This window comes from Thalassophryne amazonica, chromosome 16 (assembly GCF_902500255.1).
Source record: "Thalassophryne amazonica chromosome 16, fThaAma1.1, whole genome shotgun sequence".
NCBI lineage: Eukaryota > Metazoa > Chordata > Actinopteri > Batrachoidiformes > Batrachoididae > Thalassophryne > Thalassophryne amazonica.
In genome coordinates, this window is record NC_047118.1 from 16,410,045 (window position 1) to 16,428,425 (window position 18,381).

The following is an 18,381-nucleotide window of genomic DNA, read 5'->3' on the forward strand; positions in this document are numbered from 1 at the left end:
ATTCATGAAGACTGAAAAGACTGTTAAACCATGTCAAAAACCATAGCTAAAGCTTGTAGAATATTTTAAAAATCAGGGTAAAATACCAATACCTTCTAAAAAAAAAGCCACACATTCTTGTGTAAATTCCTGTAAATCCACTCAAAGCCATGTCTTTTTTTCCCATGAAAAAAGTCTACATTAGTAAAAACTAATTTCCATTGTTGTGTAAATTCATGTAGCCCGTTCATCTTTCAGATGTGTTCATGAAGCCAGCAACCATTCCACGAATTCTTGTGCTTATCACACTTTTTCAAACAGTCTTTCACGCCATCTTCGCTCTGTCTGATGTCGCTCCGTGACACAGGCATGCTGCAAAGTTCTTTTTTTAAAAACTTGAAAGTTCTAAAAGTTTGCGATGTCCACATGCTACTTTTAGCTAAGCTTCGCACAGGAGCCACAGTGTCACCGCAGCAACCTACCAGTCCTGCTTTATGACAACTGTCGTAATAGCCAGGCTTTGAGCGGCTTTTATTCTCCTCGAAACTCCGCGGATCCGAGGAAACTGATTTGTATCTGTAACACACAGATCAGTATCCGTGGACTTATAAAACTTGCATGATGTCGTAAAAAAAGCACGCTTTGCGATAAGCATTTTAAAAACTCATTAACGATCACGATGAAAGAGTACAACACTAACACACCCACCCCCCTCCCCATGATGAAATCCGTGGAATCACGCAGATCCGCAGAGTTTTCACAGCCCTGGAAAATAGTACGTTCAAGACACTGTTCAGAAGAAAAGCATAGTTTGATTAAAAAGTTGATTGGAGAGGGGAAAACTGATACGAAGGTGCAAAAAATTATAGGCTGTTCATCTACAATGATCTCCAATGCTTTAAAATGGACATAAAAATCAGAGATGCGTGGAAGAAAACAGAAAAACAACAATCAAAATGGATAGAAGAATAACCAGAATGGCAAAGGCTCACCCATTGATCAGCTCCAGGATGAGCAAAGACAGTCTGGAGTTACCTGTAAGTGCTGTGACAGTTAGAAGACGCCTGTGTGAAGCTAATTTATTTGCAAGAATCCCCCACAAAGTCCCTCTGTTAAATCAAAGACGTACAGAAGAGGTTACAATTTGCCAAAGAACACATCAACTGGCCTAAAGAGAAATGGAGGAATATTTTGTGGACTGATTAGAGTAAAATTGTTCTTTTTGGGTCCAAGGGCCACAGACAGTTTGTGAGACGACCCCCAAACTCTGAATTCAAGCCACAGTTGACAGTGAAGACTACTACTACTATGGTGTTGGGCCTATATATCGCATACCAGGTATCATGGATCAGTTTGGATATGTCAAAATACTTGAAGAGGTCATGCTGCCTTATGCTGAAGAGGACATGCCCTGAAATGGGTGTTTCAACAAGACAATGACCCCAAGCACACTAGTAAACGAGCAAAATCTTGGTTCCAAACCAACAAAATTAATGCCTCACAGATGTGAAGAAATCATGAAAAACTGTGGTTATACAACTAAATAATAGTTTAATGATTCACAGGATTGCTAAAAAAGCAGTTTGAACATAATAGTTTTGAGTTTGTAGTGTCAAGAGCAGATGCTACTATTATTGTGAACACCCCCTTTTCTACTTTTTTTTACTAATAGCCCAATTTCATAGCCTTAAGAGTGTGCATATCACGAATGCTTGGTCTTGTTGGATTTGTGAGAATCTACTGGTACCTTGTTTCCCATGTAACAATAACAAATATACTCAAAACCTGGATTAATCTTTTTAGTCACATAGCACTACTATTATTCTGAACACTACTGTATGCTTTGACATACATGTCAACCTTTACGGATTGTCCGTAAATTATACAGATTTTTCTGAGTTTCAGAGTCATACGGACGTACAAATAAAGTCTTACGGATATTCAGGGTTTGGTCTGCAATCGGCCGTTTCTGCAGCCCGACTCCACTTTGAAGCTTGAGCCATTGAAACAATGCTTCGATTCACTAGTTCGTTGGTTCTTTGATTCACTGCTCTTCAGAAACGGCAAGTCCACTTCTTAACCCCTCTCAAAGCCATTAAAATACCGTGAGTCACTTTTGTGTGGATTAAAGTCACTAACTGGGATTCTTGTCTTGTTGCAGTCAAGAAACGAGAATCGTCCTCCATTCCGTTGGCACAGCTTCAAATGCTGCGCAGCTCTCTGCCGAGACAGAGTCGGAATTAATAACTTAAAAATGAATTGCCGCTTTAAATAAAATGACACCTCTTACAAACGTTGTATTACAGACAAGAAACTACAATCTAGGGCTGCAGCTATCGAATATTTTTGAAATCGAGTATTCTATTGATTATTTTATCGATTAGTTGGATAAAAAAAGTACTTTTTTATTTTTAAACAATATCAGTAATGGCAGGGCTCTCCCTAAGCAATGGCACAATGTCGCTGTGCCATCATGCAGATTTTTAAGTTTAGGGTGTTCCCTCTCTCTGTTTTCCCAGGTAATTATTTTTTCACATTATTAAGTTTTGGAGCTTTGCCAAACCATAAGCCCAGGCGCTCTGTGAAATCTTCAGTCTGCGGACAGGACATTCTTTTTTTTTTTTCTTATTGCACATTTCATTTGCACTTTTTATTACTATGATTTATTCAGTGTTTAGTGTATATTTCTACATGCCGTACAGAGCAGCTCAAACCAAAACTCAAATTCCTTGTTTTCTGTGGATACTTGGCGAATAACAAAGCCTTTGAAAAAACGGCTGTGAAGTGCAACATTTCCACCACAGATGTACTGATAAATTAACTCGACAGCCTGTTGATAAAAACTCTAATCAAATCTGAAAAAAAGCTTCTTTTTTTTTTTTGAATAGTTAAACATGATTAATTTAAAGTGCACTTCCTTTCACTTCATCTGCAGAGGTGGAAAGCAGCCAGTGGAGCAAACCATGTTTAAAAAAAATAAATAAATAAAAAAAATATATATATATATATATATATATATATATATATATATATATATATATATATATATATATATAAACACACTGCTTCACTTTAAATGGATAATAGGTCCGTTTCAGACGATCAGCACAGAACCTCTCTCTTAAAAGGCTTTATTTTCCTCAGCATGTGGCTTTGTAAACTTGTAGCATCGCCTGCTACATTGATTAGCGCTTACATTAGTTATGGGCATGCTCTACGGTCTTCTTGTTTTTTTTTTGTGGGAGTGTTACAGTGCCACCTACAGGCCTGGCATATGTACTACAGCTTTAAAAGAAGCTTTGAGGCAAAGAATTTGCCTCTAACATTTTTTGTAATTGAATTATTCAAATTACTCGATTAATCGTTTCAGCCCTACTACAATCAACTAAAATGTTTTTTTTCCTCCCAAAATGAGATGTGCTGTATTCTTTATTATAAATTACATACAAATGTGCAGCACAGCGCAGCTGCAAGAGCTCAGCTCATATGTACGGAAAGACATTTATGCCAATAATGTCTGAAAGGAAATGCTTTTGTCAAAAACTACAGATTTTGTTTATTCCTATTTATGTCCAGAGATCAAGGATCCACCATGCAAAGTTTATTTATGTCCAAAGTTTAAGGATCCAGTGACCAATTTCATATTTATTTACTTTAAGACTCAATAAAATGTTGTTCAATTTCAATTTAATCGGCTTATAAAGTGCCAAATCACAACAAAATCCCTCTCAAGGCACCTCACATAGAACATTTCAACATAAAAAATTAAAATAAATAAAAAAAAATAAAAAAAAATCAAATACATAATTAAGAACAGAAGTAAAAGAATAAAACAGATAAAAAATAAAAACTATTCATAAGAGAATAAAAACAGGCTTTAAGTCTTGACTTAAAAATGTCCACGGACTCCAACTGTCTCACGGTCGCAGGAAGACCGTTCCACAGAGCAGGTGTACGATAAGAAAAAGCTCTTTGACCTGCTGACATAGAAAACCTGTAAAGCCCACTTTTAGCACACAAAAAATTCACAAGAGGTTCCCTTGTGAATCGATTCCCTTATTCATATAAGGGAATCAATAAGGAATCGGATCAATAAGTGGAATCGATAATGTTATCGATATCAATACAATCTTGTCGATACCCATCCCTAATAAACACAGCGGCGAAGTCGAGGATCATCGACATGAGAGTCTGCAACATTGGCACTGGTGAGGCGATTTTCAATACACTTGATGAAGTTCGGAGGTATGACTTATTTTGTTCATTATATTTTATTTATTTTTCATGTTATTAATGTATTTCCACTACTGACACACAGTTCTTGTTTCTGTAAAAAAAAAAAAAAAAAAACTAAATTTGACACATTCAGTTCTATAAAATTCAGCTTAACGCATGAATACTAGATCTCTATCGTTTGAAATTTAACTGTGGAGGAAATACTAATGATCCTGACTAATGTCATTGTGGTAACTCATAATATGTAGGCAAAAATCCAGTTATGTGATACTGCTATGCGGTTGTATGTACTGTAATAAAACTGACTTTGGTGCGATTTGGAGGTTATAAGCATTTTGTGCTGATTTTATGGATTTTCTCACTTGGTTATACAGGTGGACCTTCAAAGGGGTTGACAAGTATGCTTTGACCATTTTCTTTGCTGATAAACTGTTGCACATTTTTTGGGACACCCAATATATATATATATATATATATATATATATAAAACTGGGGTAGTGGCCAAGTGGTTAATGCGCTTGGTTTCATTTCAGAAGGCTCCGGGTTCAAATCCCACCCCTGCCACATTTCTCCATGTAATGTGGAGTTGCATCAGGAAAGGCATCCCCTAGTTGCTTCCGGTGTGTCGTGAGTACCTTGTATGGCAGCACCCTCACATCGTGGTGAATGAGCAGCATTATTTGTAAAGCGCTTTGTGCATCTGATGCAGATTGAAAAGCGCTATATAAATGCCGTCCGTTTACCATTTACGAGGTTCATATAACAGTTTAGGTGATTTGTTTTTTTTTTTAAACCGAGTTCAAAAGTAGGCTGTTGTTGATGCAGTACCATACCATTCGCAAACCGTGAATTGCTTTTATTAGTACAGCGCCCATTGTTCTTTAAACTACCCAGCAGCACGATTCATGCACAACCCAAACCTTAACCGCACACCTATTTTTTGATCTTGAAATTCATCAAATTCCTACTGTACAGCTTTGACGCCATTTTATCCTTCTTAATCTCATAATAATAATGGGCGTTTGTTCTTATATGCAGTACAGAATGGTGCAATGCACTACCATTTCAGTAGCAGCTTCGTTAAAACTAAAACTCTAGTTGAGGTTCATTGCGCTGATTTATACAACTCCACGTCATGAGAAGTACAGTCATGGCATCTTCCATCATGACTGTTGAGACATTACAAATCTCAGTTCATTACTTATAACAAATTATTTGTCTTTTGCCTGTGATATGATTGCATTCCTTATATATTAGTGAGCATGCCAGTTTTACAGTTTTTGCAAAGATGTCTGCAGTACTTTAAATTTGTCACTGATTCCAGACTACAAGTAGAAATAAACTCATCTAATACATTTTCCATCTTGCTTACACAACAAACAGTTGTAACAACTAGGGATGTCCCGATCCGATCACGTGATCTGAAATTGGGCCCGATCACGTGGTTTCAGACTTGATCGAAATCGGACGTTGCATCCCGATCAGCAATCCGATATAGATTTTATCCTGGTTATTTTGATCAGTGCTATTTCAAGCTCTTTATTGCAGATTAATGGGCCTTTCACGCGTCAGAAGCGTGAGACGCGTTGCTTTTTAGAGGACGGGAGCGCGGTCAAAGTTCACTGTAAACTGGGAATGGTGCAACATTTTTATTTTTATCTTCATTTTACATACAGTCCCAACTTTTTATGAATTGTGGTTGTTTCTGTTGCATTTCTGAAATTGTTTCTCCTCATCAGTCACGTTTTGTGCTTAAACACTGCATTAAGCCCATATTGAACAAATAAATACCTTTGGAAAGTAACAGCTGTTAAAGTTCAGAGTTCTCACCTGCTTTTTGTGATCTGTGCATCTGATCACCACCACAGCTTCTCCATGTCAGGGTTTTTTTTTTTTTTGTGGCTCAGTTCATTCATATATTCTCATTTTTTAAATATGTTTTTAAAGCTATTTGACCGTTTATTTCATCTCATGATCTCATAAATTCAGCATACGATGCGCACATGGTGTGAATAGGACGGTAACGGCAGAATCACACCTTTAGAGAAAGTTCAGAGAGAAGTAAAAGCTTCACGGTTTGTTTTGTTAACATGTTCACTCGGGTTAAAATCCTCTCTCTGCTCCGCGCTCGCTGCGCACTGATGGTTCTCAGACTGTAACGTGTCGCGCCTGCATTCAGGAATCTCCCTCACGCACCCCCTCCCTCCCAGCCTGCAGCCTGTTGACTCCGCGCGCGCGCACACGCACGCACGCACACACACACACACCAACAGCTCCACATTTTAGACGGCTTTTGAAGAAGACGGCCACTGTTTTAATCGGCCGTCTTATCCAAACGGCAGGACGGATCGCTCTTCAGCCTCCATGTTATTGCCCCGCCTTAAGACAAGAGCGAGGCTGCAGCACAATGATGTCAGATTCTGAGTCGTTTTATGCTTTGTGGATAAAATAATTAATTCACGGTAATCGCGAATATGAAAAATAATCGCGATTGACGAATACTGTAATAATTGTGACAGCCCTAGCTGGGATTTGAACTGAGGATCCTCTGCACTCAAGCCCAATGCTTTAACCACTAAACCATCACCTCCCCTCCCCTGATAGTCACACTGACCGGACAAAAGTAAAAGTCCCAATGCTTTTGTATGGTTTTCCATGTAATAAACACATAACGGATTTTGCACATCCAGAGGAGTCTGGATGTGCCCAGTAACAGAGGTACAAAATGAAGTTCAACACTGACACTTGCCTATTCGAGGAAAGTGGGACCATATTTCCTTAATTAAAGAGACCGTCCATTTATTTTTCAAACCGTGCTTAGACCAGGAACTTAAACGAGGCAAGCCAAAATTCAATGTTGGTGATTAACAAAATGCTGCTTGTTGCCTGAACTGTAATATTGTGTTACGTTTCACACATATCCCTGGGTGTGAAAAACCAAAACGCTTTAGATCAGAGCCCTCTGCATGGCTGTGAATCCTTTCCGCAGCCTGATGTGTACCTGCTAAATGACAGACACCACAAAAGGCTGTGATTTGACACTTTTACATTTCACTCACATATTTTACAAGTTTTTACAGTGTGCACATTGATTACATTTCAATCATGGATCAAATACATTTGGCAGAAACGTCCAACAATATCACCAACTTCACAACATGGAGTCAGAAACAGATGCTCAAATGACCTGCAATTCATAGAGGAAACTCAGGTTTTATGATTTTAAGGTACCACTTCGCAGTTGACTTAAAAAAACGAATGACCCTAGCAAAAGTAATCTTATTAATGCGCATAATGTATGGCGCTTATTTAAGGCAGGTGTTGATTTTTTCAGACGAAGTCTTGACCCGGTCATTAAATAATGCAGGTCCCGATTCAAGGTCAGGCTTTTAATCAAAGAAACACATAAGCTTAATTGGTGCTGAGGATTCCCCATAGATCCTTCTGCAACTAATCAGTTACATACATATAACGGATTTTGTCCATTTTATACATATAACAGATTTTGTCCGTGTTATACATATAACAAATTTCAATTATAACAGACAAAATTCACTGGTCCACCTGAATCTATTATATCCAAGTTTTACTGTATATAGTTTTAGCACTGTGTTGATTTCAGAAAATTGAAATAAACAAATTCTGGGGAGAGGCTGGGGTGTCTCAAACATGTTTGTTGAAACGAAGTGGCTACGGGTACGTACATCCGTATCTTCTGCGGGACTGCTAAAGGTACGGACCGAGGTTCACTGAAGATACGGACAATGTGCGGATGAGTGTTTGAAGCCTTGCCGGACATTTAGCCGCATATGGTACGGGTATGGACATATTTGCGCATTCTGATTGGTCGGTAAGACACCCTCCATATCTTTAGAACGATCTCTGTAGATACGGGTCCGTACCCGTAGCCACGGCCTTGTTGAAAAATCATTCTGTCCAAGGAAAATAAGAGTTCAAAGTGATCATTGAATACCCAGTGTGTGTGTTAAATTCAGACTACAACTGCTATACAAGTAGTTTAGTTGCAAGTCAGCTGTGTGATTTTCTAACAAAACTAATCACTATAAGATCCACTTATGACATTATCTTGCCTTGCACAATTGGTAACCTACCTTAAAATCCCGGCTATGCTGGGGGGTGTACTCAAAAGTCCATAATGCTCGAACAAGTCCTGACAGCTGCTCTGTTACTTCTCCTTTAGTCAGTGGACCTTTCTTTTGAAGATGCACACCATTTGTCTTTGTGCTGTCCTCATTCAGTTCCTCGTCTTTATAGTGCTCCAAAACAAGGTACTCAGCAAACAGTTCAGTGTTACTTAGGCACTGCAGGATTGCATTCATGAAGCAGGTATTGCCATGGTTTTTAAGCCCTGCCAGTCCAGGGACTCTCTCACCCGAGAGGAACCCCCCAATATCCCCATCAACCACGGGCACATCCTTACTCCCGGTCTTAAAGGCGGTAAATCCACCGTCATCTTTGTCGTCCTCTATTTGCACCTCAGATCCAAAGTGAGATAAGGCGGTCAGCGTCCTCAGGACTCTGCTCATAAAGCTGCCTACTGATCGCACAGAGCCTCGCCTAAAGAGCTTCTTGCTGAAACTCGACTTCTTGTCCTTGGTTGCGGCTTTGCACGACATGATTCTGGTTTTCCTTTTTGGCGGTGATCAACTTCACGGAAACATGCTTTGCATGGCGAGAGCCGCCTCAAAATAGCGAACAGCTTGTTGACGTTGAACCTTGTGCTGCAGGCAGCGCCAGGTGCGCAAAACAGAAGTCGGTGACCGCTAACATTTTAAATGAAGTAACTCTTAGCAAAACAAACGTGCAGCATTATTTGCTGAACGCTGCGCACTTCGCCTCAAGTCCACTACAATCTTCACTAAAACAGCGGCGACTGCTAGTTTTCTAAGAAATACAGCATTGCTACTCTTTGGGTCACATATTTCTGCGTGTAGTTGAGCAGCTTGCATCACAGTTACCTTGTTTTTGCGGTTTGTGCCCCGCAGCAATGAACTGGTTTTGCAGAGAGCGGAGGTAGCAGTCTCAGCTAACTCGGCTAATGTTAGCTACACAAACACGAAGAGACGCGGAGAAGGCGGTAGTCCTTTTCACACCGGGTGTCCAACTCCGACAAAAAGCGATAGTTCGCCATGTTGCACAGTTTATGACACGGTGAGTTTTAAAATCCTTTTCAAGTTGTAGTTATCGTACGTTTAGAGGTGCACTCAGGCTCCCAGGCTACCAAAATGGGTTTACTTCTACTGTGTTGGCACACGATAAGTCAATGTTCCGACACTGCCACCTACTGGACTGGTGGAGCAGCTGTTGTCTAACAGACTATGCAATGTGAAAATCTTGCATAATTAAAATAAAGCTGAGCTTATGTATGAAAATATCCTCTGTTTGTTTGAGTATCATCCCTTAAAGGAAAAGAAAACCCACTGATAAAATACAGGTGGGAAGACAGACAGTGCTATAAACTAACAGTTGATGTGTATCAGTGAAAATAAGGAGCTCTTACAACTGAAATATCCGCCTCGAAAGTCGCCATTTAAGCAGAATTCAATGATTTCATAAATACCGCCATTGACACAATTTTAACCAATCGGAAAAAAAACCCTGGATCACTTGGAGCACTACTGTGATGTAGCATGACCACAGAAAGCTACAGATGGTGAACACGTGCTGATGTAAAAGTCCTCTCTCCCCTCTCTCTCTCTCCCCTCTCTTGCCCTATCTGTCTCTCTCTCTTCCTCACTCTTTCTCTCTCCCTCCCTCTCTCTGTCTCTCCCTCACTTGTGTTTTCCTGCTGAGCAAACATGAAGTCTTTCAACTGTAAAATAAACTACATTTCTAAATGTATCATCAGTGGCACTCACAGGAGTAACTCTGGATAAACACTGAAGGATTTTGGTGGGTTTCCCGTTCAGCAGAGAGAAAGTGAATCTCTGTTCAGCTGTCCTCTTCAGGGACATTGAAGTGGCTGATTTTCAGTAACAGTTCAGTTAATTTTTCAAAAAATCTGTCCTCTTCGGCACAGACCATTTGAACCCGAGAACTAGGCAGAAATTTGTTGTTACTGGTGGATTAAAATTCATCTCTGGTGCAGTGCACAGAAGAAACAGCTCGCCTTCAGCACAGAAACCTCCCACTCCCCCTCCTCTCCTGTTGTTTAGCAGTAAACAGCAGAGAGTAGAGGTGGGCGGATCGACCCTAATATCGATACCAATGCTGGTATTGATATTGAATGATCCTCATGTAAAAAGATCGCTACTCAAGCTTTTTTCTCTCCCGCACACACTGACTGCTCCACACGCAGATTCATCAAAGTCTACTCTCTGTCTGTAAGAGCAGTGCTGCGCTGTGTCATACAACATGGAGCAGCACACCCTTGTATTGTGGGTTGTCAGCCCTGTACCTTAGGAGATTTTGTTTTAAGTTATATTGTGTGATATTTTTTTAAACAAAAATGTTGATTGTGATAATAAAGTATTTTGTTGTCACGTACAATGTTTGGCGAAATTCTATCCTAGGTCTTTTGGATCCTTTGGATCTATGAAGCTTAAATATGAAAAAGTATCGGTATCGATATCAGCGATACTGGGCCTGTATTTACTTGGTATCGGATCAATACCAAAATTCCCGGTATCGCCCAACTCTAGCAGAGAGCAGAGAGCAGGCAGCATGAGAGGGGTTTCACAGATGTGGTTTCTCTCCAGTATCAGAAAATCCCGCAGGTTGGATCAGGAAATTTGATCCGCGAATTACGTCGGTATCGGAACCAGAATACCAATCCGGGATCCAGGATGTTGATTGGCGCTTACGTGCTTTGCCCCTTCTATACTGAAGAGTGACACTGGCGGAGTTGTGAGTTGTGCATGGCCACCTGCTGGTGGCTTTAGACCAGCCATACAAAAACACTCTTAACTTTAACATAAATGACACATGCCTGGAACTTTTCATATGGGCTCTCGATATCATAATCTACCGACCCAATCATAAATTATCAGTGGGTTTTCTTTTCCTTTAAAATATCATTGTATGTCCCTAGATTATGGGTGTTGTGCAGCAAATACAATATTTCTGAAAAATGAATGATGTGATGAAATATTGTATTTCTCTAAAAAAGCAACGTGTCTCATTGAAAATAATGCTTTTTTAAACCGATTTTTGACACTTCTGACGCGTCTGATGCGTTCAATGTGAAAGGCCCTCGACAAAAAATAAAAGGTTGGCATTACCATGTGCTGTCCAATGTGGCATGTACTATACAGGATGACAGTATACAGGATGACAGTATATGCTATAACAATCCTGTGTGTGTGTATGTGTGTGTGTGTGCATGCGTGCTATGGGCGAAATCGAATAGAAAGAACGTTAGTGCGGTAATAGTTTGGAAGCATCTGTTATGTGTCGACGCGGGTTGAGGAGCGGACCTGCGTCAGACGGAACCCAGCGCTAAAAATAACCAGAAAAGCGGTTCCAAAAACAATATATTTATTTCACCCGCTGTGCTTAAAAGGTGTAAAAACAAAAATAGCGTCCTTCTGGTGGAGTGACTGTTGGCACGCTCTCCAGCGCCCGCAAGGATCAAAGCCCGGCACTCCTGGACCCACTACCACCGCCAAACACTCCCCAGGTGGACACGACAAACTGACTCTCTGTGAAGCAAAGAAGAGGTGAGGTAAGTCAGCAGTTACAACAATAACTTTCAAAAGACACACGCTATCAGCAACACATTCAGGTCTGTATCTTTTTAACTTTATGCAAATGAGCAGCTTCTCACAACAGGTGGAGGATCACTTATCCGCATGCCACAGCAGTGAGAAGCGAGCTGCACAATTCTCATCACAATTCAAGTATACTGTGTAACAAAACACCAAGTTACTATCAACAATTAGTCAAACACTTAATCACCTTTGATGTGTGCTGACAGCATGTGTCCTCACCCTTCCTTGCTTCACGGGCTCGATGTGTCAAACCCAGGCGCGGTCCTCAGCGTCTCACAAACGAACATCACAAGGTCGAGTTCCCGGCAGTTCTGCTTGAATCACACATGACTTAAATGCAGAACGCCATCCAATTATCTGCTTCAGCTGAAAGTCTTTAAGGTTGCATGTGAGCACCAGTCACAGGTGCTTCACATGATGTTGATGAGGGTGAGGACTCTTCAGCCAGCACCTTCTCCACAGAAGAATCAGTTTCCATGCCACCTGAAGAGCAAAGAAAAGAAAAGAACATCAAAACATCCAGCCACACCCCCCAACACACAACAGCATCTTGGGGTTTGGTTCACAAGCGGGGAAAAGTTGGAGCGTGAGATTGATAGATGGATTTCAGCGGCATCTGATGTTTTACAGACACTGTACCTGACCATCATGGTGAAGAAAGTGCTGAGCCAGAAGGTGAGACTCTTTATTTACCAGGCGATTTATGCTCTTATGGTCACCTGGGGCAATGAACTTTGGATAATGACCGAAAAAAACAAGGCTCCAGATACAAGCGATGGAAAGGAGATTCTGCCGTTGGGTATCTTGGCTTATGGTCTGGGACAGGGTGAAAACCTTGACTATCCAGGAGGGACTGCTACTTCACTTGAGTAAGCTGAGGTGGTTCGGGCATCTGGTGAGGATGCCCCGTGGTCGTCTCCCTAGGGAGGTCTTCTAAGCATGTCAAAGTAGGAGGAAACCCCGGGAAAGATGCAGGGTTTGGGAATACCTCAAAATTACCCCAGGAAGAGCAATGCCGCATTCACACCGACGACACGCGACGCCACAAATTTGCGTCCTTCGCCTGGCAATGGACGCGCCACCCTCGCCTGGTGTGTCACTCTGCTTTCACTGCGAAAATAGGTGGAGCTTCCATTCCGCTCGCCGGTGTTGTGCCAAAGTACTTCTCCCCGTCAGAATTTGTATCTCCTGGCGCGGGAGCGCGCACTGACTCAGTGCAGCACTTACAGACGTTCTGTAGCTCTTACAAATATTCTCCTGCTGCTCCCAGACAAAAATAATAGCATGTTGGTTGTTCAATACATGACAAGACAAAAATAACAGCATGTTGGTTGTTCAATACATGACACAAAAAAATAAGTTTCATAATCTTCATAATAATTCATAATCTTCATAAGCGCACACTTGAATAAAAAAACTGCTGCTGTCGCTGCTGCCGCTGCTGCTCGCTCTCCCCTCAAACTCTGTCATAACTGTGAAATAAAGAACAAAAGGGACGTAAGTCCTGCTCACAGGCTGGCTTGCAGAGACAGGACATGTCCACATCAAGTATAAACTACAGACATCTCCACGTCACTACATATCCAGTCCCTGATTGGTCATTGCGGAGAGCGCGGGTTGAGCTGCATGGTCTACTGCCACCACGACATGGACCTGGATAAGCGACAGAAAACAACAATGATGATGATGATACAACTCCAATTCCAGTGATGTTGGGATGTTGTGTAAAATGTAGATAAAATCAGAATACAATGATTTGCAAATCCTCTTCAACATATATTCAATGAATACACCACAAAGACAAGATATTTAATGTTCAAACTGATAAACTTTATTGTCTTTTCCTTTTAACAACACTCAATAAGTGTTTGGGAACTGAGGACACTAATTGTGAGTGTCATGATTGGGTATAAAAGGAGCATCCCCAAAAGTCTCACCGGTTCACAAGCAAAGATGGGGCGAGGATCACCACTTTGTGAACAACTACGTCAAAAAATAGTCCAACAGTTTAAGAACAATGTTTCTCAACGTTCAATTGCAAGGAATTTAGGGATTCCATCATCTACAGTCCATAATATAATCAGAAGATTCAGAGAATCTGGAGAACTTTCTACACGTAAGTGGCAAGGCCGAATACCAGCATTGAATACCCATGACCTACGATCCATCAGGCACTGCATTAAAAAAATGACATCATTGTGTAAAGGATCTTACTGCGTGGACTAAGGAACACTTCAGAAAACCATTGGCAGTTAACACAGTTCGTTACTACATCTACAAGTGCAAGTTAAAACTCTACCATGCAAAGCAAAAGCCATACATCAACAACATCCAGAAACGCCGCTGCCTTCTCTGAGCCTGGACTCATTTGAAATGGACAGACGCAAAGTGGAAAAGTGTGCTGTGGTCTGATGAGTCCACATTTCAAATTGTTTTTGGAAATCATGGATGTCGTGCCCGTCGGTCAAAAGAGGAAAAAGACCATCCAGATTGTTACCAGCGCAAAGTTCAAAAGCCAGCATCTGTGATGGTATGGGGGTGTGTTAGTGCCCATGGCATGGACAACTTACACATCTGTGATGACACCATCATTGCTGAAAGGTACATCCAGGTTTTGGAGCAACACATGCTGCCATCCAAGCAACGTCTATTTCAGGAACATCCCTGCTTATTTCAGCAAGACAATGCCAATCCACATTCTGCACGTGTTACAACAGTGTGGCTTCATAGTCAAAGAGTGCAGGTACTAGACTGGCCTGCCTGCAGTCCAGACCTGTCGCCCATTGAAAATGTGTGTCGCATTATGAAGTGCAAAATACGACAACGGAGACCCTGGACTGTTGAACAACTGAAGTCGTACAACAAGCAAGAATGGGAAAGAATTCCACCTACAAAGCTCCAACAATTAGTGTTCCCAAACTTGTTCCCAAAATTAGTTCCCAAACGCTTATTGAGTGTTGTTGGAAGGAAAGGTGATGTAACACAGCGGTAAACTGTCCCAGCTTTTTTGAAACATGTTGCAGGCATCCATTTCAAAATGAGCAAATATTTGCACAAAAACAATAAAAATTATCAGTTTGAACATTAAATATCTTGTCTTTTTGGTGTATTCAATTGAATATAGGTTGAAGAGGATTTACAAATCATTGTACTCTATTTTTATTTACATTTTACACAATGTCCCAACTTCATTGGAATTGGAGTTGTAAAAGTTTGTACACTCAACAAAAATATAAACGCAACACTTTTGGTTTTGCTCCCATTTTGTATGAGATGAACTCAAAGATCTAAAACTTTTTCCACATACACAATATCACCATTTCCCTCAAATATTGTTCACAAACCAGTCTAAATCTGTGATAGTGAGCACTTCTCCTTTGCTGAGATATTCCATCCCACCTCACAGGTGTGCCATATCAAGATGCTGATTAGACACCATGATTAGTGCACAGGTGTGCCTTAGACTGCCCACAATAAAAGGCCACTCTGAAAGGTGCAGTTTTATTTTATTGGGGGGGGATTCCAGTCAGTATCTGGTGTGACCACCATTTGCCTCATGCAGTGCAACACATCTCCTTTGCATAGAGTTGATCAGGTTGTCAATTGTGGCCTGTGGAATGTTGGTCCACTCCTCTTCAGTGGCTGTACAAAGTTGCTGGATATTGGCAGGAACTGGTACACGCTGTCGTATACGCAGGTCCAGAGCATCCCAAACATGCTCAATGGGTGACATGTCCAGTGAGTATGCCGGCCATGCAAGAACTGGGACATTTTCAGCTTCCAAGAATTGTGTACAGATCCTTGCAACATGGGGCCGTGCATTATCCTGCTGCAACATGAGGTGATGTTCTTGGATGTATGGCACAACAATGGGCCTCAGGATGTCGTCACGGTATCTCTGTGCATTCAAAATACCATCAATAAAATGCACCTGTGTTCTTCGTCCATAACAGACGCCTGCCCATACCATAACCCCACCGCCACCATAGGCCACTCGATCCACAACATTGACATCAGAAAACCACTCACCCACACGACGCCACACACGCTGTCTGCCATCTGCCCTGGACAGTGTGAACTGGGATTCATCCGTGAAGAGAACACCTCTCCAACGTGCCAAATGCCAGCGAATGTGAGCATTTGCCCACTCAAGTCGGTTACGACGATGAACTGGAGTCAGGTCGAGACCCCGATGAGGACTACGAGCATGCAGATGAGCTTCCCTGAGATGGTTTCTGACAGTTTGTGCAGAAATTCTTTGGTTATGCAAACCGATTGTTTCAGCAGGTGTCCGAGTGGCTGGTCTCAGACGATCTTGGAGGTGAACATGCTGGATGTGGAGGTCCTGGGCTGGTGTGGTTACACGTGGTCTGCGGTTGTGAGGCTGGTTGGATGTACTGCCAAATTCTCTGAAACGCCTTTGGAGACGGCTTATGGTAGAGAAATGAACATTCAATACACGAGCAACAGCTCTGGTTGACATTCCTGCTGTCAGCATGCCAATTGCACGCTCCCTCAAATCTTGCGACATCTGTGGCATTGTGCTGTGTGATAAAACTGCACCTTTCAGAGTGGCCTTTTATTGTGGACAGTCTAAGGCACACCTGTGCACTAATCATGGTGTCTAATCAGCATCTTGATATGGCACACCTGTGAGGTGGGATGGATTATCTCAGCAAAGCAGAAGTGCTCACTATCACAGATTTAGACTGGTTTGTGAACAATATTTGAGGGAAATGGTGATATTGTGTATGTGGAAAAAGTTTTAGATCTTTGAGTTCATCTCATACAAAATGGGAGCAAAACCAAAAGTGTTGCGTTTATATTTTTGTTGAGTGTATATGAATTTGAAGTTTGAGGTACATGAATTGGTATGTGTGTAATTCTACGGTCCAGTCTGAGAAGTGATCAAGAAAGGCCTGTTCATCCATTAATCATTTTGCATGAATTATTGTCATTTTTATCATAAACTCATAAGAGTCTTCCACAGCAACAGCATTAGCCATGATTCCTTTTTGGAAGTTTTTACACCATGCTGTGGAGAAAACACACAGAATGCTCACCACCAGGTGGCTGTAGTTGCATTTCAAACCCTGACTTTTACTTTCCGTCATCTCTGCCAAGATCAAATTCAGCACAGCTTTGTGCAACTCCACACAGACAAAAATGGGTCACATCCAAGTAATTGCTTTGTTGTTTTTTTTTTAATGGCCTACATATCTCTAACTCTGTGTTAATATTTATTGCTCTTTTATGATGCACACGCGTTGAGATGCACTGAAGTAGGCGTTTGGTAGGAGCAGCAGAATGTATGGCCTCAGCATCCGAAGATCTTAATAAATTAGTGATGCCTGCTGAATAACTTGGAAGATAGTGAGGTTTCATAGTCCATTTACATCTTCTATTGACAATTGAGGCCAGAGACCCCCTGGCTCGCCCTGCCCCCTTTTTCATTAGTGAGTTTAAGTTTTAGTCAACCATTAAATCACTGGAAATACTGTTATGTTTTAATTTTACTGAATATAATTACTGATTACATGCTGCGCAGATTTGAGCCATTGAGAGGTAAAATGTGCTATCCCACATGTGAGGCATTTTCAGATATTTCCCAGTAAAGTTGTGAATAAGCAAAGAAAAACAAAGCAAATTTTACAAACAGTGACTAATTACCCGATGACCATCAAATATGGCTATCGGGTTTTGCAAAGACTTTATGTCCATCCATCTGTCCGTCTGTCTGTGCTCAGCATTAGTCCAGTCCTATTACTGCCAGAGTCTTCAAATTCACAGGAAACATTCAGACCTTGGACATGGACCTTGGATCTTTGTTCGCCTGCAAAGATATCGGTATGTGGTTCAAAATAATAAATTGTTTTCAGAAAAAGTCCAGTTTTGAGAATATTGGCAAGATAAGATTGTGAATTCTTTCTTTGAACACGAAGGATAAAATTATAGTGGTGCAGAAGCTTGTTTTTCTGACTTCAATGGTTTCAAAAATCCAATGAGATTACATCTATAAATGTATGTAATTTTTATCCAAGTGTTGCCTTGAAAAATGATACTGGGGGCTTGTGATCTGGAGGAACAATAGTGTAAGCTGCCCCTTGGGGCGCCGTTTGAGTCACCTGACTTTTAGGGGACCAGTAAATCATCACATTAGAACTCCTCGGCATTCAGACAAAAATTCAACACAGCACAAACATCCCCCCCAACTGATGGGTTAACCAGCTAAAGGTGGCTGGTAGATTCTCTAGATAGAACACTGTAAGACGGGTTCTTAAAAAAGTTAAATTAAATAAAATTTGCCTCACACCACTAAAGAGATCAAACAGAATTGTTGAGTCAGATCCAGATTCTTGAAAAAATATAATCATGCCTTTCTTGAACCACCAACTACCTCACCACAAAAAGTTGGTTGTTGTTTGGTATACATATC

The 18,381-nt window shown here is 41.1% G+C and overlaps 1 protein-coding gene across 1 annotated transcript in view; it reads right to left on the reverse strand.

Annotated features, from left to right (window-relative positions):
• Nucleotides 1-9,469, reverse strand: part of usp31 (ubiquitin specific peptidase 31) — a 45,188-nt gene extending 35,719 nt beyond the window's left edge. The window contains exon 1 of the mRNA XM_034190497.1: nucleotides 8,328-9,469. Coding sequence (XP_034046388.1) covers nucleotides 8,328-8,852 — 525 coding nt within the window. The 5' untranslated portion in view covers nucleotides 8,853-9,469. The remainder of the gene's footprint in view (nucleotides 1-8,327) is intronic.
• Between the last annotated feature and the right edge of the window lie 8,912 nt (nucleotides 9,470-18,381).